The 27,599-nt window shown below is 45.8% G+C and overlaps 1 protein-coding gene across 7 annotated transcripts in view; it reads left to right on the forward strand.

Annotated features, from left to right (window-relative positions):
* The window catches only part of CEP70 (centrosomal protein 70), an 88,751-nt gene that overhangs the window by 13,517 nt on the left and 47,635 nt on the right, over positions 1–27,599 (forward strand). For all 7 annotated transcript variants that reach the window (XM_068246310.1, XM_068246311.1, XM_068246312.1 and 4 more), the window contains 6 exons: positions 2,008–2,033; positions 3,625–3,715; positions 5,674–5,797; positions 14,345–14,525; positions 16,371–16,546; positions 17,908–17,967. In XM_068246310.1, the coding sequence (XP_068102411.1) occupies positions 2,008–2,033; positions 3,625–3,715; positions 5,674–5,797; positions 14,345–14,525; positions 16,371–16,546; positions 17,908–17,967 (658 nt within the window). The remainder of the gene's footprint in view (positions 1–2,007; positions 2,034–3,624; positions 3,716–5,673; positions 5,798–14,344; positions 14,526–16,370; positions 16,547–17,907; positions 17,968–27,599) is intronic.

Below are 27,599 nucleotides of genomic sequence, written 5' to 3' on the forward strand. Positions count from 1 at the left end.
GCAGGAGAGTCGCCCGGACTCTGGCATCTATTGGAGAAGGCCGGAGCTGACGGCGGGGAACAAGAGAGGCAGTAAGTATCTAATGTTCCCTCCCTAGCCACCGCACCTTTTTTTTTTTTCAGTTGTGGTATCCTTTAAAGAGAAACTCTGACCAAGAATTGAGCTTTATCCCAATCAGTAGCTGATACCCCCCTTTACATGAGAAATCTATTCCTTTTCACAAACAGACCATCGGGGGGCGCTGTATGGCTGATATTGTGGGGAACCCCCTCCCACAATAAGCTCTGAGGACCGTGGTACTCTTGGCAGTTTCCTGTCTGTGAACCTTGTTGCATTGTGGGAAATAGCTGTTTACAGCTGTTTCCACTGCCAAAAACCATGCAGCAGCTACATCACCTGCCAACATTAAAATAAAAATTTGACCATGTAATAAATGTCAGAATTTAAATCAGGGATTTATAAGATTTTACAATGGGCAAACACTGACTATGACTAAATCATTTATACATAATTATTGTAACGATGAAGCACTTTTTTAATACATTATTTTCACTGGAGTTCCTCTTTAAAGGGACCCTAAACTGAGAAGGATATGGATTTTTACTTTTAAAATAATACCAGTTGCCTGAATCGCCTGCTGATCCTGTGTCTCTAATACTATTAGCCACAGCCCCTGAGCAAGCATGCAGAACAGGTGCTCTGACTGAAGTCAGACTGGATTAGCTGCATGCTTGTTTCAGGTGTGTGATTCATCAGACACTACTGCAGCTAAAGAGATCAGCAGGACTGCCAGGCAACTGGTATTGTCTAAAAGGGAAAAAAAAAATCCATATCCCTCTTAGTTTAGGTTCCCTTTAAATGTTTGCTGTGCTTACAGTGGATTCACCACTAGAAGCCTCTAGTGGATGAGAGGTGTATGGCAGCTGTGGCATAGTACCACGGGATTGGTGGGTGTTTGTTTGCCTAGCGAGTCATCTAGTGTGTGTCGCCTTGCTTGTGTGCTCAACGGCATACGCTCACATCTGGAATGTCATTTCTGGGCGGAGCAGCCGTTTATCTATAATATTATTATTGTATTCCGGGCCACGTTAGCCGGCATGGTATATTCCGCCACACACTGAGCAGTGACTGGTTGATAAACCTCTGCTGAGCTACAGTGCTGGCTACAAAGGGTTCATTTGTAATCAGCAGAGGGAGGAGGTGGGTGCTGTGAGGTCACAGGAAGAGTTTGGCTGAGCCCTCCTCCATCTTTTCTGTGACCACTTCCTGTGGGTGATGATTGGGGGTGGGAGGGCAGATCTGGTCTATGTGATAAAATTGCACAGGCTGATAAACAAGGAAAGGACGCGCACACTGCAGGCTGGGAATACCTCATTTGTATGCATGTGTAGACACTCACATACTATATATACACACACTGCACACATAGCTATACACAGACATACACACAAACTGCAGACAGACATACTGTACACTCACACACAGACATGTACACACACAAATACATATGTGTACCCCCACACACTGTACAAACAGACACACACACACACACACGCACACTGTACAGACATACACACTGTACAAACAGACACACACACGCACACTGTACAGACATACACACTGTACAGGCAGACACACATACACTGTATATACACACACACGCACACTGTACAGACATACACACTGTACAGACAGACACACACACACTGTATATATATACACACACACACAAATACATGTATGTACTCACACACTGCACACATAGCTATACACAGACATACACACAAACTGCACACAGACATGTACACACACAAATACATATGTGTACCCCCACACACTGTGCAAACAGACACACGCACACACACTGTACAGACATACACACTGTGTAACCACACACCACACACACACACACACACACTTCACACACTGCACAGACAGACATGCACCCTCCTGCCCGCCTCTCACATATCCCACATTTTGTAAACCCTTTTCTCTCTCTTGTTTCAGGAGCTGCTGATGAGGAGCGGTACAAGGTAAATAATGGGGGTGTATATAGACAGACTTCCTGCCTTCTCCACATACTTGTAGTATCTCTACAGCCTCAGCCCTGCAATGTCTCTGATGCCCACCGGGGGACAAGCCTCGTACCCGTGCACAAGGCTTTACTGCGGTCAGACCGGGATCTTTACACTTCACTACAGGGCCTCTTTACTGCATTCTGCTGTATGTTACTACAGGGCCTCTTTACTGCATTCTGCTATATGTCACTACAGGGCCTCTTTACTGCATTCTGCTATATGTCACTACAGGGCCTCTTTACTGCATCCTGCTATATGTCACTACAGGATCTCTTTACTGCATTCTGCTATATGTCACTACAGGGCCTCTTTACTGCATTCTGCTATATGTCACTACAGGGCCTCTTTACTGCATCCTGCTATATGTCACTACAGGGCCTCTTTACTGCATCCTGCTATATGTCACTACAGGGCCTCTTTACTGCATCCTGCTATATGTCACTACAGGGCCTCTTTACTGCATTCTGCAATATGTCACTACAGGGCCTCTTTACTGCATCCTGCTATATGTCACTACAGGATCTCTTTACTGCATTCTGCTATATGTCGCTACAGGGCCTCTTTACTGCATTCTGCTGTATGTCACTACAGGGCCTCTTTACTGCATTCTGCTATATGTCACTACAGGGCCTCTTTACTGCATTCTGCTATATGTCGCTACAGGGCCTCTTTACTGCATTCTACTATATGTCACTACAGGGCCTCTTCACTGCATTCTGCTATATGTCACTACAGGGCCTCTTTACTGCATTCTGCTATATGTCACTACAGGGCCTCTTTACTGCATTCTGCTATATGTCACTACAGGGCCTCTTTACTGCATTCTACTATATGTCACTACAGGGCCTCTTTACTGCATTCTGCTATATGTCACTACAGGGCCTCTTTACTGCATTCTGCTATATGTCACTACAGGGCCTCTTTACTGCATTCTGCTATATGTCACTACAGGGCCTCTTTACTGCATTCTGCTATATGTCACTACAGGGCCTCTTTACTGCATTCTGCTATATGTCACTACAGGGCCTCTTTACTGCATTCTGCTGTATGTCACTACAGGGCCTCTTTACTGCATTCTGCTGTATGTCACTACAGGGCCTCTTTACTGCATTCTGCTGTATGCCACTACAGGGCCTCTTTACTGCATTCTGCTATATGTCACTACAGGGCCTCTTTACTGCATTCTGCTATATGTCACTACAGGGCCTCTTTACTGCATTCTGCTATATGTCACTACAGGGCCTCTTTACTGCATTCTGCTATATGTCACTACAGGGCCTCTTTACTGCATTCTGCTGTATGTCACTACAGGGCCTCTTTAATACGAAGGCTGTGGCTAACTCATAACAAATACCCATTCATGTGACATATCCCACCCCAGTCAAACCGCCACCCTTTATGGGTATAATTACAGCAGAGCTGGCAGGCCAGATGCCAGCGGTGTAGGTAGATGGAGTCTGGGGAGGCGGGGCCGAGCAGAAGCTGTGCTATGAAATGATGCTGATCGCTGTGTTGACCGTTATTTTGCCCCCGTTTCTCCTCGCAGGATGAGCTCTCGGAGTGGGAACGTGTGAACAGGCTGCTGAAGAGACACGGCTGCAGTGCGGTGTGCGTCTCCCAACAAGATGGACTCTCTGGTAAGACCACACCTTATAAGGCAGATTACCCAGCACCCCCTCCAGCCTGTAAGAGGACCTGTCACCCCGCATGGCACATGTAGATGTTTCTGATCTGTTGGGTTAGGCTCAGACCCGCTGCCTGGGTGTCACCCTGGACTGGGCACTCTCCTTCACCCCCCACATCCAGAACATCTCCAGGTCCTGCCACCCACTTGCATCTCTGCAACATTGCCAGAATTCCCACCAGCCCAACCCTCGACATCGCCAAACTCTCCGACTATGCTCTGCTCATCTCCTGTCTGGACTACTGCAACACCGACTTCTCCAGACTTCCAGAGACCAGACTCCCCCCCCCCCCCCCCCAACCCCAATACCACCAAACTCCCGGACTATGCTCTGCTCATCTTCTGTCTGGGCTACTGCAACACCGTCCTCTCTGGACTTCCTGAGACCAAACTCCACCCCCGGCCCAACCTCTTACACCACCAAACTCCCAGACCATGCTCTGCTCATCTCCTGTCTGGACTACTGCAACACCGTCCTCTCTGGACTTCTTGAGACCAGACTCCACCCCCTGCCCAACCCCCGACACCACCAAACTCCCGGATCATGCTCTGGTCATCTCCTATCTGGACTACTGCAACACCGCCTTCTCTGGATTTCCTAAGACCAGACTCCACCCTTTACCCAACCCCGACACCGCCAAACTCCCGGATCATGCTCTGCTCATCTTATGTCTGGACTACTGCAATGTCCTCCTCTACGGACTTCCCTAGACAAGACTCCACCCCCTGCCCAACCCTCGACACCACCAAACTCCCATGCTCTGCTCATCTCCTGTTTGGAGTACTGCAATGTCCTACTCTACGGACTTCCCTAGACCAGACTCCTGCACACTCCCGATCTATGCTCAGGTCATCTTCTGTCTGGAGTACAGCAATGCCATTCTTTCTGGACTTTGCCCCATGAGACCAGACTGCACCCCCTGCAAACCATTATGAACGCAGCTGCCAGGCTCATTCATTCTCCCCGCCCCTCCTCTTCAGCTGCCCCTCTTCACAAGTCCCATCACTGGCTCCCTGTCCCCCTCAGAATTACACTGCTCTGCCTGGCATACAGATCCATCCACCATACCTCCCCTTCATACACCTCCCATCTCATCCAGTAGATGCTCTCTATCCCTCCACCCCTCTCATCACCTGATCACTCATCAGGCTACAGGACTTCTCAAGAGCAGCCCCAACTCTATGGAACTCCCTCCCCCCCATCAGGATCACCCCCACCTTTAGCTCATTCAAGCAGGCCCTAAAGACCCATCTGTTGCCCATTGCTTACCCTTCACCTTCATAACTCCACCCTACCCCTTGGACTTACACCCCACCCCATGTGTCCCCATCCCCCACCCCTTAGATTGTAAGCCTCTTCGGCAGGGCTCTTCTCCTCCTCCATATATACTCAGTGACTCGTCTGCTGTATTTACCCCTGAATTGCGATCCACGCACCATTGTGTATTGTTACATTGCTATTCTGTGTACCAGTGTGTGACGCTGTGATGCGCCTGTGTAACATATAGACATTATGTCAGGTAATGCCTACCCCCATGTATTGCACAGTGCTGCGTAATATGTATACTCAGGTTTGATAATAATCTGGCGCTGCACCGGAACTTGACCGATTAGCACTACACGTTGCTATAGTAGCGTGCTGTGTAATGTGTGTTACCGTGGTAGCGTCCGTGTCAGTAAAGCATTAACGTGGCGTTCCCCGATACCATATCTGTGCGCTCCCTGCACAGCGTAGTGTATCAGGCCCATTGCCACGTGTGGTGCAGAGAGTGGCGTTCAGGTGAACGAGGCGTGATTGCCTGAACTGAGGATGGATCCGTACACTGAAACTCGTAACTGATCATTGTGGTTTTACAGACGGCCATGTTCCTGTTGCGGTGTAATCCTGTTTATATTGTCCCTTTTTTCTAGGGGGAGTCAGTTTGGACACACAGGCGTCCCTCGCCCTCCGATCTGCTATCAAGTCTTTAACTGAAGACACAGAACGCCGTCAGAATTTGATACATGGCCTCATCCAATCCAGCAACCAGCTCAAGTGAGAACTGTGCGATGGGCCAGTCCATTGTGTGTGTGTGTGTGTGTGTGTGTGTGTGTGTGTGTGTGTGTATATATATTATTATTATTTATTATTTATTGTATTTATAAAGCGCCAACATATTACGCAGCGCTGCACAATAGATAAATGGGTTAACATACAGGTAGAACATACGGAAACTCACAACAAAACAAGATCATGCAAATGATTTGATAACAATACAGTGTCATAGGTCAAGATAGAGACTGTTCGAGTCTACAAGAAGGGTGGTTGTGAGTAAGATTGCATAATCAAGCTGGATACGTTAGGGAGGAGGGCCCTGCCAGAGGCTTACAATCTAAAGGGTGGGGTGGAGACAATAGGTGCGTCTTTTGAGAGGGGGTCTAACAGAACATATTATGATACTGCAGTGTTCTCCCTAGAGCCAATTAGCGGGGCGCTCCGCCCACCTGAAATTCCTCACCGCCCGGCTGCCAATCAGCCGCCATCCGCAGCAGAACTGCTTCTGCAGGCAGCCCGCTGTCGCTCATGGACGCTATACCCGCTCTACGCCTCAATTCCTGTCTGTGGGTGGTAAGGAGGGAGGGACAGGGGAAGTACTGTATGACGTTGTGTCATGCAGCTCAGGAGACTCTGCCTCTCACTACCCTGTTGGCCAGTCACATTACAGCTTCACCAGTGGGGGGCGTGCCCTGTCGCGTGGGTCAGCTGAGCTAATGTGCTACTGGCTGCTATCGATGCTTCAAGCCGCGCTGGGTCTGTGTGTTTTCCTGGCTGTAAAAGCGGTGCGAGAGGGGAGAAAACAAGGATGCTTTCCCGAGGGGCTCCTTAGAGTGATCTTATCAGTCATCCACTGGCATGCTGGCCTCTTGTTTTCAAAGTAAACATCGGAGAATGCTAGACAGACAATGGGTGAAGGACTCTCCCCTCACGCTGTAAACTTAACTTACTTCCCACGTGTCTGTCCAGAAATCAAACAGCGAGGTGAGAAATCAGGGCAGGTGAGCTGGGGGATACAGCTGCTGCTGACCTGTGAAAATCTATTTACACTGTTACACAGCTCATTGTGCTTTCCCCAGCCAAGCTGTCTGCCAAGCTGATACACACACACACACACCCCTGCATCTTAATAACAATCATCTGGTACAGCAGGCATTGGTTATGATCTCAGTCCAAAAGGTCCATATCCACATAAAAATTAAACAGCATGACATTACGTAATGATCATTTAATGGAGATTCGTTATACAAGTTTCAGATGGCTTACGAACCGTGGTGCTCACTTTTTTTTTTAAAGGACCGTTCTGATGGATCACAATGGAAATGATCGTTCAAACGAAACAATAATTTCTAGTAAAGTCATTTGACTCTAGCAAAACATGGTTTCATTTGAACTATTGCTTACGTCCTGTTGGTCACATAACTCCGCTTCCAATGTTCAAAGATAGATCATAGAACGATTGTTCATAATGGAGTTCCGTGATCTATCTTTTCGTGGGTACTCAGTTTTAGTCTTAAATTGCTACGACCTGTACAAATTTCCAGCTGTAGCTGCTAATCGCAGCTTTCAACATAGGTGACTATGTTGGGACCCAAAATAAATTTGCCGCTTCGATGTGACCCTGCCTTTCCACCCAGCATGACCTTTCTTCACCACCCGGCTACTTTTTCATGCCACCCGGCTGGAAAAAAATTCTGGGGAGAACACTGTACTGGTGTAGGGGGGTATGCGAGCGTGAAGAGGTGAGTCTTGAGAGCTTGTTTGAAGGTATTAAAGGTGGGGGCGAGTCTGACGGCTGGTGGGAGAGAGTTCCAGAGAGTAGGGGCAGCCCTGGTGAAGTCCTGCAATCGTGCGTGTGACTGAGTTATGCGTGGTGCGACTACATATATATATGTATGTATGTATGTGTGTATATATATGTATGTATGTATGTATGTGTGTGTGTGTGTGTGTAGTATTGTTTGATTCTTCCAGCTGAATCAAGGACCTCCTGTATGATAATGTCCTTTCTAAAAAGACTCCAGCATTTACTGTACATGTTGACATTATAAATGATATGTAATTTTAAGGTATAACAATGATTATTTCTTTCTTCACAAGAAACTATTGATTATACAGTATATAATCTGTGATATAACAATATATATTAACCTCCCTGGCGGTTAATTTTTTTTGCCAAATTGGCAAAAAAACTTTTTTTTTAAATTTTTTTTTTTTTTTGTTTCATGTAAAGCTACCAGAGTGGTAGCTACATGAAACACCACTAGAGGGCGCATGTGTCCCTCTAGTGCGATCGTCGCCGGCATCTATAGCAAACAGGGGAACGCGTGTACAACGCGTTCCCCTGTTTGGCTTCTCCTGTCGCCATGGCGACGATCGGGATGACGTCATGGACGTCAGCCGACGTCCTGACGTCAGACACCTCCGATCCAGCCCATAGCGCTGCCCGGAACTCATTGGTCCGGGCAGCGCAGGGCTCTGGCGGGGGGGGGGCCCTCTTTCGCCGCTGCGTGCGGCCGATCGCCGCAGAGCGGCGGCGATCAAGCTGTGCGCGCGGCTAGCAAAGTGCTGGCTGCGCGCACAGCAATTTACAGAATAAAAATCGCCCCACCAGGGGCTGAGATCTCCCCCTGCGCGGCATAGCCCGAGCTCAGCTCGGGCTTACCGCCAGGGAGGTTAAAGGGCCATTGTTTGCGAAAATCTTAAGATTTAAAATAGTGGGATGCAAACGTTTGGGCAACCTTGTTAATCGTCATTATTTTCCAATATAAAATTGTTGGTTGTTACGATAAAAATTGTCAGTAAAATATATCATATAGGAGACACACTCAGTGATATAAATATATCCTATAGGAGACACACACAGTGATATGAATATATCATACAGGAGACACACACAGTGATATAAATATATCCTATAGGAGACACACACAGTGATATAAATATACCATATAGGAGACACACACAGTGATATAGATATCATACAGGAGACACACACAGTGATATAAATATATCCTATAGGAGACACACACAGTGATATAAATATATCCTATAGGAGACACACAGTGATATAAATATACCATATAGGAGACACACACACACACAGTGATATAAATATATCATACAGGAGACACACACACAGTGATATAAATATATCATATAGGAGACACACACAGTGATATAAATATATCATATAGGAGACACACACAGTGATATAAATATATCATACAGGAGACACACACAGTGATATAAATATATCATACAGGAGACACACACAGTGATACAAATATATCATATAGGAGACACACACAGTGATATAAATATATCATATAGGAGACACACACAGTGATATAAATATATCATATAGGAGACACACACAGTGATATAAATATATCATACAGGAGACACACACAGTGATATAAATATATCATACAGGAGACACACACAGTGATATAAATCTATCATACAGGAGACACACACAGTGATATAAATATATCATATAGGAGACACACACAGTGATATAAATATATCATATAGGAGACACACACACAGTGATATAAATATATCATATAGGAGACACACACGGTGCTATAAATATATTATATAGGAGACACACACAGTGATATAAATATATCATATAGGAGACACACACAGTGATATAAATATATCATATAGGAGACACACGCGGTGATATAAATATATCATATAGGAGACACACACGGTGATATAAATATATCATATAGGAGACACACACAGTGATATAAATATATCATATAGGAGACTCACACAGTGATATAAATATATCATATAGGAGACACACACAGTGATATAAATATATCATATAGGAGACACACACAGTGATATAAATATATCCTATAGGAGACACACACACAGTGATATAAATATATCATATAGGAGACACACACAGTGATATAAATATATCATATAGGAGACACACACAGTGATATAAATATATCATATAGGAGACACACACAGTGATATAAATATATCATATAGGAGACTCACACAGTGATATAAATATATCATATAGGAGACACACACAGTGATATAAATATATCATATAGGAGACACACACAGTGATATAAATATATCATATAGGAGACACACACAGTGATATAAATATATCATACAGGAGACACACACACAGTGATATAAATATATCATATAGGAGACTCACACAGTGATATAAATATATCATATAGGAGACACACACAGTGATATAAATATATCATATAGGAGACACACACAGTGATATAAATATATCATACAGGAGACACACACAGTTATATTTCAGAAGTGAAATGAAGTTTATTGGATTTACAGAAAGTGCGCAATATAAAATTAGGCTTGTGCATACATTTGGGCACTGTTATCATTTTATTGATTGCAAAACCTTTAGAACTAATTATTGGAACTCTAATCTGGCTTGGTAAGCTGTGACCCCTGACCTACATACACAAGTGAATCCAATTATGAGAGTATTTAAGGGGGTCAATTGTAAGTTTCCCTCCTCTTTTTTTTAAATTTCTCTGAAGAGTAGCAACATGGGGGTCTCAAAACAACTCTCACATGACCTGAAGACAGATTGTTCACCATCATGGATTAGGGGAAGGATACAGAAAGCTGTCTCAGAGTTTTCAGCTTTCTGTTTCCACAGTTAGGAACATATTGAGGAAATGAAGACCACAGGCTCAGTTCATGTTAAGGCTCAAAGTGGCAAACCTAGAAAAATCTCGGATAAACAGAAGCAACGAATGGTGAGAAAAGTCTGTCAACCTACAGACCAGCACCAAAGACCTACAACATCATCTTGCTGCAGTTGAAGTCACTGTGCATTGTTCAACCATTCGGCACACTTTACACAAGGAGATGCTGTATGCGAGAGTGATGCCCACAGCACAAACAGAGCCGCTTGAGGTTTGCTAAAGCACATTTGGACAAGCCAGCTTCATTTTGGAATAAGGTGCTGTGGACTAATGAAAATACAATTGAGTTATTTGGGTATAATAAGGGGCATGGATTCCACTCAGTATCAGCAGATTCTGGAGACCAATGTCCAGGAATCAGTGACAAAGCTGAAGCTGCGCCAGGGCTGAATCTTTCAACATGACAACGATGCTAAACACTGCTCAAAATCCACTAAGGCATTCATGCAGAGGAACAAGTACAACATTCTGGAATGGCCATCTCAGTCCCCAGACCTGAATATAATTGAAAATCTGTGGTGTGAGCTGTCCATGCTCAGAAGCCATCAACCCTGAATGAACTAGAGATGTTTTGTAAAGAGGAATGGACTAAAATACCTTCAGCCAGAATCCAGACTCTCATTGGAACCTACAGGAAGCGTTTAGAGGCTGTAATTTCTGCAAAAGGAGGATCTGCTAAATATTGATTTATTTTGATGTGGTGCCCAAATTTATGCACCTGCCTTATTTTGTTTAAACAATTATTGTGCACTTTCTGTAAATCCAATAAACTTCATTTCACTTCTCAGATATCACTGTGTGTCTCTCCTATATGATATAATTAACTGACATTTTTATCATAACAACCAACCATTTATACAGGAAAATCATGACGATTAACAAGGTTGCCCAAACTTTCGCATTCCAGATAAGTGCATTTCTCCCAGAGTAAAATGAGCCATACATTACTTTTCTTCTATGTTGCTGTCACTTACCATAAGTAGCAGAAATCTAACAGAACCAACAGGTTTTGGACTAGCCCCTTTCCTCATGGGGGTTTCCTCAGGGATTTCTCAATTTTCAAAAGCACTTAATGGCAGTTGCTCTGTCCAACTGTCAAAAAAGTGTATGGTAAATAAACAATCTTTTTCTGGGAGTGTCTTTATAAAGAAAAAAAGGCCATGCTGAGAATCTTCTATGGAGATCTGGACTAACCCAAATCTGTCAGTAATGTCAGATTTCTACTACCTACTGTAAGTGACAGCAACATAGGAGAAAAGTCATTTATGACTTATTTTACTCTGGAAGAAACACTCTTATGTGTATGTATGTGTCACAGGACCCCTCATGGCCAGACTGCAAATTGCCTTCCAATCGGTTTCAGCACACAGACCATGCAAGCTGTGGTCGCGATCAGTGCGCAGAAACCGATGGAGTTTTGGCAGCAGACCGACTAGAAGGGAGCCTGTGGGTTACGGTAATTACGAATTACACACTATTTCAGGGTATAACTGCCACCACCTCTGTTTTCTGAGACAGAGGAACTCACTCACTGGCTGAGCCTAGATCTACAAATCAAAACATTTTAAACACCGTCTATTCTGTCTAGCTAGCAACAAAAGTAGTGTCTCTCCAGAAGTCGGGGCTCAGTTTCTGTGTGGCTGAATAATAGGGTAGCTGAACAACAACTGACGTTAGCGTCGGTTTATTAACCTCCTGGGGGTTTCAATTATTTCGGCCAGGAGGTGGCGCAGCACTATTTTTTAAAATTTTTTATTTTTAAATCATGTAGCGAGCCCAGGGCTCGCTACATGATAGCTGCTGTGCAGCGGCATCCCCCCACCCCCTCCAATTGCCTCCGGCAATCAAAGCAAACAGGAAATCCCGTTCAGAACGGGATTTCCTGTTTGGCTTCCCCCGTCGCCATGGCGATGATCGGGATGACGTCATCGACGTCGTGACGTCAGAGGGAGTCTCGATCCACCCCTCAGCGCTGCCTGGCACTGATTGCCAGGCTGCGCACGGGGTCTTGGGGGGGGGGGGGGGAGCGGCGCGGCGGGTAGCGGCGAATCAGCGCGGAGCGGCGGCGATCGGTATATACACGCAGCTAGCAAAGTGCTAGCTGCGTGCAACAAAAAAAAAATTATGCAAATCGGCCCACCAGGGCCTGAGAAATCCTCTGTGGCGGCTTACCCCGAGCTCAGCTCGGGATTAGCCCCCAGAGGGTTAATGCAATATAAATAATTTAAAATATACAGAAAATCGTTAAAATCAACAATTATGGAGACAAAATGATAACACAGTATGAAAATAAAAGGGAGAAAATACTTAATTCATGGAAAGATGTCCTTTCTGGGAAAATCATAAAGTTCTTAGTTTCAATTCCAGAGCAAAGTCCAAACAAGATGGCCGCTAACCACGTGTCCTCTGGCTAGCAGCAGACAGGCTCTCATACAGATGGAATTTGGAGAACTGAGGTCCGCCTGCTGGCAATGTGCTTTTGATGAAGCAGATTTGGGGGCGTAGCAACGCCTGCCCCCTCTGAATTACCCACCAATGACAGTTCATTCCCTCTGAGAGTTTAGGTTTAAACTTATAAAATGCCGTAACTCGTAAACGATACATGTCATATTTAGGTGGGTAACAGATTCTTAATTGTCATAAAATACCGGTTAATATGACATCAGGCGTGGCTAGGGCAGCGGGTCCAGATCCTGAGAAGGGTCATACCTCAACAACCGGACGGGCTATTGCAATGAATTTTATACCAGCAGGTTGGGCAGATTTTAACAAATACGACTATATGAATTTTATAGTTGTGCGGTATACGGTCTCCGTATACCAGACAAGAAATCATAGAACACATGCATTCACATCTTCCCCTGTCGGTGCCATGGAGTCTGTGGGAAAGCAGGTTTTGAATAGACCTCCTGCTGTGAGGGAAGGGTCTTTTGCTGGCTCACCATTTGGTGACTATGGACATCTCCTGAGGTAATTAAAAGTAAACATTCTTCTTGGACACAAGCATTGTCCAAGCTAATTAACACCTCCCCCTCCCCATCCCCCCCCCCCCCCCCCCCCCAGGCTGTTACAGGGATTCTCTCAGCTAAGATCAAACCTCCCAGCTGTTCCAGAGGGAGATTACAGGTCACATCTCGGTTTAACGATTTTCGTCGCAAACCGACCGCAACTGTGTGTGTGTGTGTGTGTGTGTAGATAGATAGATAGATAGATAGATAGATAGATAGATAGATAGATAGATATAGGGGCGGTGTTGAGTGATATCAGGAGAGACAGGGTTGTGTAATATTAGGAGGGGGCGGGGTTTAGTGATATTAGGGGCGGAGTTGTGAAATTAGGAGGGGTGGAGTTGTGTAATATCTGGAGAGGAGGGGTTGTGTGATATTAGGAGGGGGTGAGATTGTGTGATAGGAGGGGGTGGGGTTTAGTGATATTAGGGGGGCAGAGTTGTGATATCAAGAGAGGCGGGGTTGTGTAATATCGGGAGGGGGCGAGGTTGTGTGATATCAGGAGAGGCGGGGTTGTGTGAGATTGTGTGATAGGAGGGGGCGGTGTTTAGTGATATTAGGAGGGGCGGGGTTCTGTAGCTTTCATTTGGGGATTTTGTGAAATTACACCCATGAGAGGTGCATAAAGTGTGGATATAAGTTCAGTGAGCACGCATTATGTTCTGATGTGACCCTGTTGAGGAATGTAAACATTTGCAGACAGTATTTCATAATTCCATGGCAGGTTGGCTGATGCTGGTGTTCCTCACTGTTCTGTAGTAAAGGCCCCGGAGTATGATGGTTTGCTATATTTCCTGTCTGTCTTCCTCCAGGGAGGACGTTCGCCTGCAGCAGGACCGCGCCCAGCGACAGGAGCAGAGAGCCAGTGATCTGCAGCGAATCCTGGACAGCGTGAAAGCCAAAATCCGGGACTTGGAGGACGACTTCATAGCCAAGCTGCGGCACCAACAGACGGAGATGTCTGCGTTATTACAGGAAAAGAGGGCGGTACATGTGAGTTACCCTGACAGATGGGGGGGCGTGACACCGGGCAGTGCACCCACCACAGCATGTGACACCGGGCAGTGCACCCACCACAGCATGTGACACCGGGCAGTACCCCCACCACCGCATGTGACACCGGGCAGTGCACTCACCACCGCATGTGACACCGGGCAGTGCACTCACCACCGCATGTGACACCGGGCAGTGTAGACAGTGTATGGTGCTGATACAATGGTTTGCAAAAGTATTCAGCCCCCTTGAAGTTTTCCACATTTTGTCATATTACTGCCACAAACATGCATCAATTTTATTGGAATTCCACGTGAAAGACCAACACAAAGTGGTGTACATGTGAGAAGTGGATCGAAAATCATACATGATTCCAAACATTTAAAAAAAAAAAAAATAACTGTAAAGTGGGGAGTGCGTAATTATTCAGCCCCCTTTGGTCTGAGTGCAGTCAGTTGCCCATAGACATTGCCTGATGAGTGCTAATGACTAAATAGAGTGCACCTGTGTGTAATCTAATGTCAGTACAAATACAGCGGCTCTGTGATGGCCTCAGAGGTTGTCTAAGAGAATATTGGGAGCAACAACACCATGAAGTCCAAAGAACACACCAGACAGGTCAGGGATCAAGTTATTGAGAAATTTAAAGCAGGCTTAGGCTGCAAAAAGATTTCCAAAGCCTTGAACATCCCACGGAGCACTGTTCAAGCAATCATTCAGAAATGGAAGGAGTATGGCACAACTGTAAACCTACCAAGACAAGGCCATCCACCTAAACTCACAGGCCGAACAAGGAGAGCGCTGATCAGAAATGCAGTCAGGAGGCCCATGGTGACTCTGGACGAGCTGCAGAGATCTACAGCTCAGGTGGGAGACTCTGACCATAGGACAACTATTAGTCATGCACTGCACAAAGTTGGCCTTTATGGAATTGTGGCAAGAAGAAAGGCATTGTTAACAGAAAAGCATAAGAAGTCCTGTTTGCAGTGTCCCACAAGCCATGTGGGGGACACAGCAAGCATGTGGAAGAAGGTGCTCTGGTCAGATGAGACCAAAATGGAACTTTTTGGCCAAAATGCAAAACGCTATGTGTGGCGGAAAACTAACACTGCACATCACTCTGAACACACCATCCCCACTGTCAAATATGGTGGTGGCAGCATCATGCTCGGGGGGTGCATCTCTTCAGCAGGGACAGGGAAGCTGGTCAGAGTTGATGGGAAGATGGATGGAGCCAAATACAGGGCCAACTTGGAAGAAAACCTCTTGGAGACTGCAAAAGACTTGAGACTGGGGCGGAGGTTCACCTTCCAGCAGGACAATGACCCTAAACATAAAGCCAGGGCAACAATGGAATGGTTTAAAACAAAACCTATCTATGTGTTAGAATGGCCCAGTCAAAGTCCAGATCTAAATCCAATCGAGAATCTGTGGCAAGATCTGAAAACTGCTGTTCACAAACACTGTCCATCTAATCTGACTGAGCTGGAGCTGTTTTGCAAAGAAGAATGGGCAAGGATTTCAGTCTCTAGATGTGCAAAGCTGGTAGAGACATACCCTAAAAGACTGGCAGCTGTAATTGCAGCAAAAGGTGGTTCTACAAAGTATTGACTCAGGGGGGCTGAATAATTACGCACACCCCACTTTGCAGTTATTTATTTGTAAAAATGTTTGGAATCATGTATGATTTCCGTTCCACTTCTCCTGTGTACACCACTTTGTATTGGGTTTTTTTGTGGAATTCCAATAAAATTGATGCATGTTTGTGGCAGTAATATGACAAAATGTGGAAAACTTCAAGGGGGCCGAATACTTTTGCAAACCACTGTATATTGTGTCTCACAGGATCGATGCCAGAAACACGAGGAAAGGTTGCGGAGTCAGGAAGAAACCATCATACAGCTGAAGAAACGTCTCTCCCAGGCGGTGAGTGAGGAGGAAAAGCGAACAGCCAATCAGAAGAAGGCTTTCCTGCATCTGATGAATCGGGAGGCGCGTGAACACAACATCCTGGACCAGCAGTAAGTATAATCAGGGGCTGGGGGAGGGGCCCTTGGCCTGGCACTATCTCTCTGCATCAGTGACAGAGGCTGGGGGAGGGGCTCCTGGCCTGGCACTATCTCTCTGCATCAGTGACAGAGGCTGGGGGAGGGGCTCCTGGCCTGGCACTATCTCTCTCTGCATCAGTGACAGAGGCTCGGGGTGGGGCTCCTGGCCTGACACGATCTCTCTCTGCATCAGTGACAGAGGCTGGGGGAGGGGCTCCTGGCCTGGCACTATCTCTCTCTGCATCAGTGACAGAGGCTGGGGGAGGGGCTCCTGGCCTGGCACTATCTCTCTCTGCATCAGTGACAGAGGCTGGGGAGGGGCTCCTGGCCTGGCACTATCTCTCTCTGCATCCGTGACAGAGGCTAGGGGAGGGGCTCCTGGCCTGGCACTATCTCTCCCTGCATCAGTGACAGAGGCTGGGGGAGGGGCTCCTGGCCTGGCACGATCTCTCTCTGCATCAGTGACAGAGGCTGGGGAGGGGCTCCTGGCCTGGCACTATCTTTCTCTGCATCAGTGACAGAGGCTGGGGGAGGGGCTCCTGGCCTGGCACTATCTCTCCCTGCATCAGTGACAGAGGCTGGGGGAGGGGCTCCTAGCCTGGCACTATCTCTCTCTCTCCATCAGTGACAGTGGCTGGGGAGGGGCTCCTGGCCTGGCACTATCTCTCTCTGCATCAGTGACAGAGGCTGGGGGAGGGGCTCCTGGCCTGGCACTATCTCTCTGCATCAGTGACAGAGGCTGGGGGAGGGGCTCCTGGCCTGGCACTATCTCTGCATCAGTGACAGAAGCTGGGGGAGGGGCTCCTGGCCTGGCACTATCTCTCTCTGCATCAGTGACAGAGGCTGGGGGAGGGGCTCCTGGCCTGGCACTCTCTCTCTCTCTCTCTCTCTCTGCGCATCAGTGACAGGCTGGGGGAGGGGCTCCTGGCCTGGCGCTATCTCTCTCTGCATCAGTGACAGAAGCTGGGGGAGGGGCTCCTGGCCTAGCACTATCTCTATCTGCATCAGGGGCTGGGGGAGGGGCTCCTGGCCTGGCGCTATCTATCTCTACATCAGGGGCTGGGGGAGGGGCTCCTGGCCTGGCACTATCTCTCTCTGCATCAGTGACAAGCTGGGGGAGGGGCTCCTGGCCTGGCGCTATCTCTCTCTGCATCAGTGACAAGCTGGGGGAGGGGCTCCTGGCCTAGCACTATCTCTATCTGTCCTGCCTCACAGCGCAGTGCCTTCCAGCTTCCCATCAGAATGTGATGTGTAATATTAGTGGATCCATTTGTCAGTGTGATTCTCAGAGCTCTGCTGTATAAGTCTCATGACTCCTCCCTGTCTCCTCATAGGCTGCTGGAAGTCATTGATGGTTATGAGAGGCGAGTGGCACAGTTACAGAATGAACTGAGGTGAGTATATAGTCCTCCCCCTAGTGGGAGGATGACACAAGTGCACTCTTATTACTGACGGACCCCTTATCACTGACAGATGCTATGTCACTTGCGGCACAGAGGACTTCTGTGCTGTTTAATGGTGATCTTATGGAGCAAGAAATATAGTGTATATGTGCATAGCTGCAGACATTAGAGTGATCGTATCTGCTGACGGGGAAGATTGACGTGTGTGTACAGTGTGTGTGTGTGTGTGTGTACAGTGTGTGTGTACAGTGTGTGTGTACAGTGTGTGTGTACAGTGTGTGTGTACAGTGTGTGTGTACAGTGTGTGTGTACAGTGTGTGTGTACAGTGTGTGTGTACAGTGTGTGTGTACAGTGTGTGTGTACAGTGTGTGTGTGTACAGTGTGTGTGTGTACAGTGTGTGTGTACAGTGTGTGTGTGTGTGTGTGTGTACAGTGTGTGTGTGTACAGTGTGTGTGTGTACAGTGTGTGTGTGTGTGTGTGTACAGTGTGTGTGTACAGTGTGTGTGTGTGTGTGCAGTGTTCTCCCCAGAATTTTTTTCCAGCCGGGTGGTATGAAAAAGTAGCCGGGTGGGTCGGCACGGGGAAATTTAGTGGCCTGCGCAAGTTAACTGAGAACGCTATGCTGCCCTACCGCAGCATAGCGTGTGCTCGTCTCTCTATTGCTGTCCACTTTTACTGTTTAGTTTCCTGTTGCATTGGTCGTGGGGTATTGAAGATAGTGTGCAGGGGCCACATACAATCATTTATTAAAAGAAATGTCCAAGGAGTTAAAAAACAAAGATCTACTTACCGGGGGCTTTCTCCAGGCCCTGGCAGCCGTTCTATGCTCTTGCCGCAGCTCCGGTATCCCGGGATTTCCTCCGTTTCAGATGGCGACCTCGCCTGTCTGGCAGTACTGCGCTTGCGCAGAACGCTCCAGACCGTGTGAGCGCAGACACCAGGGCGCAGTAGATGCCGACCTGGCGAGGTCGGCATCGCCAACGGAGGGGCCTGGGACACCAGAGCTCTGGCGAGGGCACAGGAGGGCTGCCAGCGACTGGAGGAAGTAAACCTTTGTTTCTTTAACTCCTAGGACATTTCCTTTAATATAATATAATCTGCATACTTGGCCCTTCCACACTATCTGTAATATTACACAACGCCCCCATTTCCCCCCCCCCAGCACCCCCCACCCCCTCGCGATATCGTGCACATCAAATCATATCCATGGTCAGCCAGTGAACATCGAGAGAGAGACTATATTATACATTATTATTATTGTACACACAATCTGCAGGCTTTGATGTTCACTGGCTGACCATGGATATGATTTACGCACGCAAAATCTGCAGGCTGTGATGTTCTTCTATATACATATATAATCACAGTCTGCATATAGAAACTGATTCAGCTTCAGCAGTCAGTGAATGAACTATGCGCATACCTCTGTCTCAATAGACGTCTCTGTCTACCCTGCACACACAGCTCAGAAACACTGCTTTGCAGTCGGCGGCCAGCGCTGATGGTCACGCCTCTTATTCGCTGAGCCAATCAAAGCACGCGCTCGCCGGAAATCTCGAGATCTCGTGTGCGGAGGAGCAGCGCATCCTGACTGCCGGGCGGGCACTTGTCAGCGACGAGAGTGGCTCGCGGTGACAGGGACACAGCGTCATCAGCCGCGGGCAGTAATTTATTTTACTTGGGCACGCAAATCACCAGCCGGGCGGTAATTAAACTTACCTGGGCGCTCCGCCCGGCTGATTGATCCTGGGGAGAACACTGTGTGTGTGTGTGTACAGTGTGTGTGTACAGTGTGTACAGTGTGTGTGTGTGTGTGTGTGTGTGTGTGTGTGTGTGGCCAGCTGTAGGAGACTCGGGCAGGTATCTTCTCTCTGCCTGTGTGTACTTTGTATTCATAACTGTGTAAGTTTTCCATTTGCACCCTCCTGGTGTTATACAATGGTTTAATTCCCTATACATTGCAGAGTATCCCTATACATACAATTCATGCCCCCTCCACGCTGTGGACCTGAAGGACGACTGCTTATGATGTCACTGACTCTCACCTCCCCCACAGGCCACGCCCTCTATAGGCCACGCCTTTCCCCATGGACCATTCCACGGTTTCCCCATCCACAGGAGCAGTGGCAGGATAGTGTAACCGATTACAGACACCACCTCTGACACAGGTGACCTGGGTTTGAACTCCCCAAAGGAAGTTGCTGGACACATAATTGAGGTTGAACATTCGGCAAAACGCACGCTTAAAAAGTAATTGTCTGCCACAAAATCAAATTCATTTTTCCCACTGCTCTGTGTTCATTGTGCAGTCTGGAGCCTCACCCTGCAGTGCAAGCACTCCAATGTAATCAGAAATGTTTCCGCTGTAATATATCTTATCTCAGTCAGACTGGCTATATTTGGTACATTGCCAATTAGTCATCCCTCCTCCCACATTCCTGCTCCTCACTGATTGGCTGAGGGCATTTCAGTGTGGTGAGCTGAAATCTAATCTATGCTGTGCTCACATGTTTACAAAGCAAGCTAGCTATGACAGAGCAGATTCTAGGAGGAAAAAAGTAAGGGAGGAAATTACATCAGAATTGGCTTCATTCAGAGGGAATCAAGATGGAAACTGCCAGGAACAGAATTCTCTTTATTTACCAAAGAAAATTCACTGAAATCAAAACGTGGACATTACATAGTTACAAGGTTATTTGGGTTGAAAAAAGACATACGTTCATTGAGTTGAACCAGAATACATATAATAAATGTGTTATTTAAGTAGAGCAAATAGATATCTACTTATATATATATATTTTCCCGCCTGGCATGGTATGGCTGACGCTGCTGCTTTAACTCCCACCCAGATCTTAATTTATGCATTATTACACTAATACCCAATCATGCCTATGGGCCCTGTCACAACAAAAAGCGTTTTTTGAGGTCGTTTTCATTTTTTTTTTTTTTTTTTTTAATTCTTAATTGACTTACATTAAAATGGCAGCAAAATTGCAGCGATCGCGATTTGTCTAAAAATTGCTATCACAGGAATTTTGCTGTGATTTTAATGTAAGTCAATGGAGGCGTTTTTCAAAAAATGTAAACGACCTCAAAAATGCTATATGGTGTGACCGGGCCCTATTATGGATAAGCCACACACACTTATCCAATCATCACCTTTCTACTGTTTCCAAGCCTGTGCCCTCAGTGCAGCCAATCACACTGCAGGAATAGTCATGGCTGCCATTTTCTAAATCTCATAGCTGATTAGCTGTATTGTGCACAGATACAGTATGCACACATCATTAACTTGTCTATATCGAATGTCACCGCATGTCACACACTGATACGCATTGCTGAATACTACTCAACAAGACCACTGTGTGCTAAGACACTTATTCATGTGAGACAAATGTAGAAACTGTATGTGGTGTATGATAACACACATACTGCAATGGTACGTACACACTACGCAAACACTATGCAAGCACTATGCATACAACAGTATGAACGCACTATACACACAACACTATGCACACATTATGCTCACACTATGCTCATAACAATATGCACACAAAACTATGCGCTCACTATGCTTACAACATTATGCATTTACTATGCTCACAACACTATGCACTCGCTATTCACACAACACTTTACTCACAAAATTTTGCTCACTCTATGCTCACAACATTATGCATGCGCTATACACAGAACACTATGCTCACAGCATTAAGCTCCACTGTATGCTCACAACACTTTGCACACACCATTCATACAATACTATGCTCACAACACTGCACACTACGTTATGCTCACAACGCTATGCACATTCTATGCTCACAACACTATGCACATTCTGTGCTCACAACACTATGCACATTCTATGCTCACAACACTATGCTCACAACACTATGCACATTCTATGCTCACAACACTATGCACATTCTATGCTCACAACACTATGCTCACAACGCTATGCACATTCTATGCTCACAACACTATGCACATTCTGTGCTCACAACACTATGCACATTCTATGCTCACAACACTATGCTCACAACACTATGCACATTCTATGCTCACAACACTATGCACATTCTATGCTCACAACACTATTCACATTCTATGCTCACCACACTATGCTCACCACACAACACTGCACACAATGTTATGCTCACAACACTGCACACAATGTTATGCTCACAACACTGCACACAATGTTATGCTCACAACACTGCACACAATGTTATGCTCACAACACTGCACACAATGTTATGCTCACAACACTGCACACAACGTTATGCTCACAACACTATGCACACTCTATGCTCACAACACTATGCTCACCACACTATGCACATTCTATGCTCACCACACTATGCTCACCACTCTATGCTCACAACACTATGCACACTCTATGCTCACAACACTATGCACACTCTATGCTCACAACACTATGCACACTCTATGCTCACAACACTATGCTCACAACACTATGCACATTCTATGCTCACAACACTATGCACATTCTATGCTCACAACACTATTCACATTCTATGCTCACCACACTATGCTCACCACACAACACTGCACACAATGTTATGCTCACAACACTGCACACAATGTTATGCTCACAACACTGCACACAATGTTATGCTCACAACACTGCACACAATGTTATGCTCACAACACTGCACACAATGTTATGCTCACAACACTGCACACAACGTTATGCTCACAACACTATGCACACTCTATGCTCACAACACTATGCTCACCACACTATGCACATTCTATGCTCACCACACTATGCTCACCACTCTATGCTCACAACACTATGCACACTCTATGCTCACAACACTATGCACACTCTATGCTCACAACACTATGCACACTCTATGCTCACAACACTATGCTCACAACACTATGCTCACCACACTATGCTCACCACACTATGCTCACCACACTATGCTCACCACACTATGCTCACCACACTATGCTCACCACACTATGCTCACCACATGCTCACAACACTATGCACATTCTATGCTCACAACACTATGCACATTCTATGCTCACAACACTATGCACATTCTGTGCTCACAACACTATGCACACTCTATGCTCACAACACTATGCACACTCTATGCTCACAACACTATGCACACTCTATGCTCACAACACTATGCACATTCTATGCTCACAACACTATGCACACTCTATGCTCACAACACTATGCACACTCTATGCTCACAACACTATGCACACTCTATGCTCACAACACTATGCACACTCTATGCTCACAACACTATGCTCACAACACTATGCACATTCTATGCTCACAACACTATGCACATTCTATGCTCACAACACTATGCACACTCTATGCTCACAACACTATGCACACTCTATGCTCACAACACTATGGTCACGACTCTATGCTAACAACACTATGCACACTCTATGCTCACAACACTATGCACACTCTATGCTCACCACACTATGCACATTCTATGCTCACCACACTATGCTCACCACTCTATGCTCACAACACTATGCACACTCTATGCTCACAACACTATGCACACTCTATGCTCACAACACTATGCACACTCTATGCTCACAACACTATGCACACTCTATGCTCACAACACTATGCTCACAACACTATGCTCACCACACTATGCTCACCACACTATGCTCACCACACTATGCTCACCACACTATGCTCACCACACTATGCTCACCACACTATGCTCACCACACTATGCTCACCACACTATGCTCACCACACTATGCTCACCACATGCTCACAACACTATGCACATTCTATGCTCACAACACTATGCACATTCTATGCTCACAACACTATGCACATTCTGTGCTCACAACACTATGCACATTCTGTGCTCACAACACTATGCACATTCTATGCTCACAACACTATGCACATTCTATGCTCACAACACTATGCACATTCTATGCTCACAACACTATGCACACTCTATGCTCACAACACTATGCACACTCTATGCTCACAACACTATGCACACTCTATGCTCACAACACTATGCTCACAACACTATGCACATTCTATGCTCACAACACTATGCACATTCTATGCTCACAACACTATGCACACTCTATGCTCACAACACTATGCACATTCTATGCTCACCACACTATGCTCACCACTCTATGCTCACAACACTATGCACACTCTATGCTCACAACACTATGCACACTCTATGCTCACAACACTATGCACACTCTATGCTCACAACACTATGCTCACAACACTATGCTCACCACACTATGCTCACCACACTATGCTCACCACACTATGCTCACCACACTATGCTCACCACATGCTCACAACACTATGCTCACCACACTATGCTCACCACACTATGCTCACCACACTATGCTCACCACACTATGCTCACCACACTATGCTCACCACATGCTCACAACACTATGCACATTCTATGCTCACAACACTATGCACATTCTGTGCTCACAACACTATGCACATTCTGTGCTCACAACACTATGCACACTCTATGCTCACAACACTATGCACACTCTATGCTCACAACACTATGCACACTCTATGCTCACAACACTATGCACACTCTATGCTCACAACACTATGCACACTCTATGCTCACAACACTATGCTCACAACACTATGCACATTCTATGCTCACAACACTATGCACATTCTATGCTCACAACACTATGCACACTCTATGCTCACAACACTATGCACACTCTATGCTCACAACACTATGCACACTCTATGCTCACAACACTATGCTCACAACACTATGCACATTCTATGCTCACAACACTATGCACACTCTATGCTCACAACACTATGCACACTCTATGCTCACAACACTATGCACACTCTATGCTCACAACACTATGCACACTCTATGCTCACAACACTATGCACATTCTATGCTCACAACACTATGCACATTCTATGCTCACAACACTATGCACATTCTATGCTCACAACACTATGCACATTCTATGCTCACAACACTATGCACACAACACTATGCACATTCTATGCTCACAACACTATGCACACTCTATGCTCACAACACTATGCTCACCACACTATGCACATTCTATGCTCACCACACTATGCTCACCACTCTATGCTCACAACACTATGCACACTCTATGCTCACAACACTATGCACACTCTATGCTCACAACACTATGCACACTCTATGCTCACAACACTATGCTCACAACACTATGCTCACAACACTATGCTCACCACACTATGCTCACCACACTATGCTCACCACACTATGCTCACCACACTATGCTCACCACACTATGCTCACCACACTATGCTCACCACACTATGCTCACCACACTATGCTCACCACACTATGCTCACCACATGCTCACAACACTATGCACATTCTATGCTCACCACACTATGCACACTCTATGCTCACCACACTATGCACACTCTATGCTCACCACACTATGCACACTCTATGCTCACCACACTATGCACATTCTATGCTCACAACACTATGCACATTCTATGCTCACAACACTATGCACATTCTATGCTCACAACACTATGCACATTCTATGCTCACAACACTATGCACATTCTATGCTCACAACACTATGCACATTCTATGCTCACAACACTATGCACACTCTATGCTCACAACACTATGCACACTCTATGCTCACAACACTATGCACATTCTATGCTCACAACACTATGCTCACAACACTATGCACATTCTATGCTCACAACACTATGCACACTCTATGCTCACAACACTATGCACACTCTATGCTCACAACACTATGCACACTCTATGCTCACAACACTATGCACACTCTATGCTCACAACACTATGCACACTCTATGCTCACAACACTATGCACACTCTATGCTCACCACACTATGCTCACAACACTATGCACATTCTATGCTCACAACACTATGCTCACAACACTATGCACATTCTATGCTCACCACACTATGCTCACAACACTATGCACACTCTATGCTCACAACACTATGCACACTCTATGCTCACAACACTATGCACACTCTATGCTCACCACACTATGCTCACAACACTATGCACATTCTATGCTCACAACACTATGCTCACCACACTATGCACATTCTATGCTCACCACACTATGCTCACAACACTATGCACACTCTATGCTCACAACACTATGCACACTCTATGCTCACAACACTATGCACACTCTATGCTCACCACACTATGCTCACAACACTATGCACATTCTATGCTCACAACACTATGCTCACCACACTATGCACATTCTATGCTCACCACACTATGCTCACCACACTATGCTCACCACACTATGCACATTCTATGCTCACACTATGCACACTCTATGCTCCGCGCACTATGCTCACCGCACTATGCTCACAATATTAGTCATGTATTTATCAAGTTCGTCAATCATAAAAAAATAATGTAGATCAATAAGATCTCGATCAAATCCCCACACACTAGTGGTATTTCGTAGATATCATCCAAATTATCAATAAAAATAGGAAATTCTATTTGAACTTAACGGACAGAAGGGTTTTTTTTTTTTGTTTTTTTGTTTTGTTTTTCAACTAAACGGATGTCTAAGCATCCAGAATGACCACCAATGTCTGTGCAATCGACTGAACTTTTTTTATCCTGTTCAATTGACACCATTTTGAAATCTCACCCAGATATCGGGGGAACAGTTAAAAACGTATCTGATACTCCCTCGTTTTAACCAACCAACCTGAGTGCAAGGTTGATCAAATACAATAATTGATAAGTGTATAGCTAGCTTTACTCCTGTTACGTTATCCTAACACACTTTTACACAGATGCCCCATCCTCTCATCTGACAAATCGTTTGTTTTACCTTTTCACATGTAAGTGGTAACCCCCATATACAATCTGCGATCTCATATAGAGACCAGGTCGCTGTCACCAATTCGCAATAAGTGTGCTAATATGCAAACCTAACACTAGCTACTCCTGTAGGAAAAAGGGTTAATTCAGCATCCTTTCTAGAGATAGCAATATAATAATATCAATAGCCGTTATGGGAATGTTCTCTCAGGAGACGCAAACTCTTTGCAGAGATTTCAGAACAAGCACTTAGGCCAGTGGTCCTCAATCTAAGGCCCGCGGGCCGAATGTGGTCCCCTGAGGCTTTTTTACTGGCCCCCCACACACAAAATGTATTACTTATAGATGCAGTCAGCTGCATCTTTAAATATTGGTGGTCCACATATAGAATAGCAGTGCTGGCTCCACCCATCCAGCCAGAAAGCAGTAATTAGCTGGTTTCCAATCAAATTCCACATTAGGTGACACTGCTGTCTAATTGGACTGCCGGTTGTCACCTGGGTATGCTTCACTGTCTGGCCCGCAGACTCCTACATCATTTTATGTATACTCCGGCCCCCCAGCAGTCTGAAGTATGTTGATCCGGCCCTCCACCCAAAACGTTTGGGGACCCCTGCCATAGACAAACCATTTGTAATCATTTATTTTATAATTAAATAATGCATAAACTAAATACCATAATTGAAACAGACTGATACAGTATAAA

Source organism: Hyperolius riggenbachi, chromosome 7 (assembly GCF_040937935.1).
Source record: "Hyperolius riggenbachi isolate aHypRig1 chromosome 7, aHypRig1.pri, whole genome shotgun sequence".
NCBI lineage: Eukaryota > Metazoa > Chordata > Amphibia > Anura > Hyperoliidae > Hyperolius > Hyperolius riggenbachi.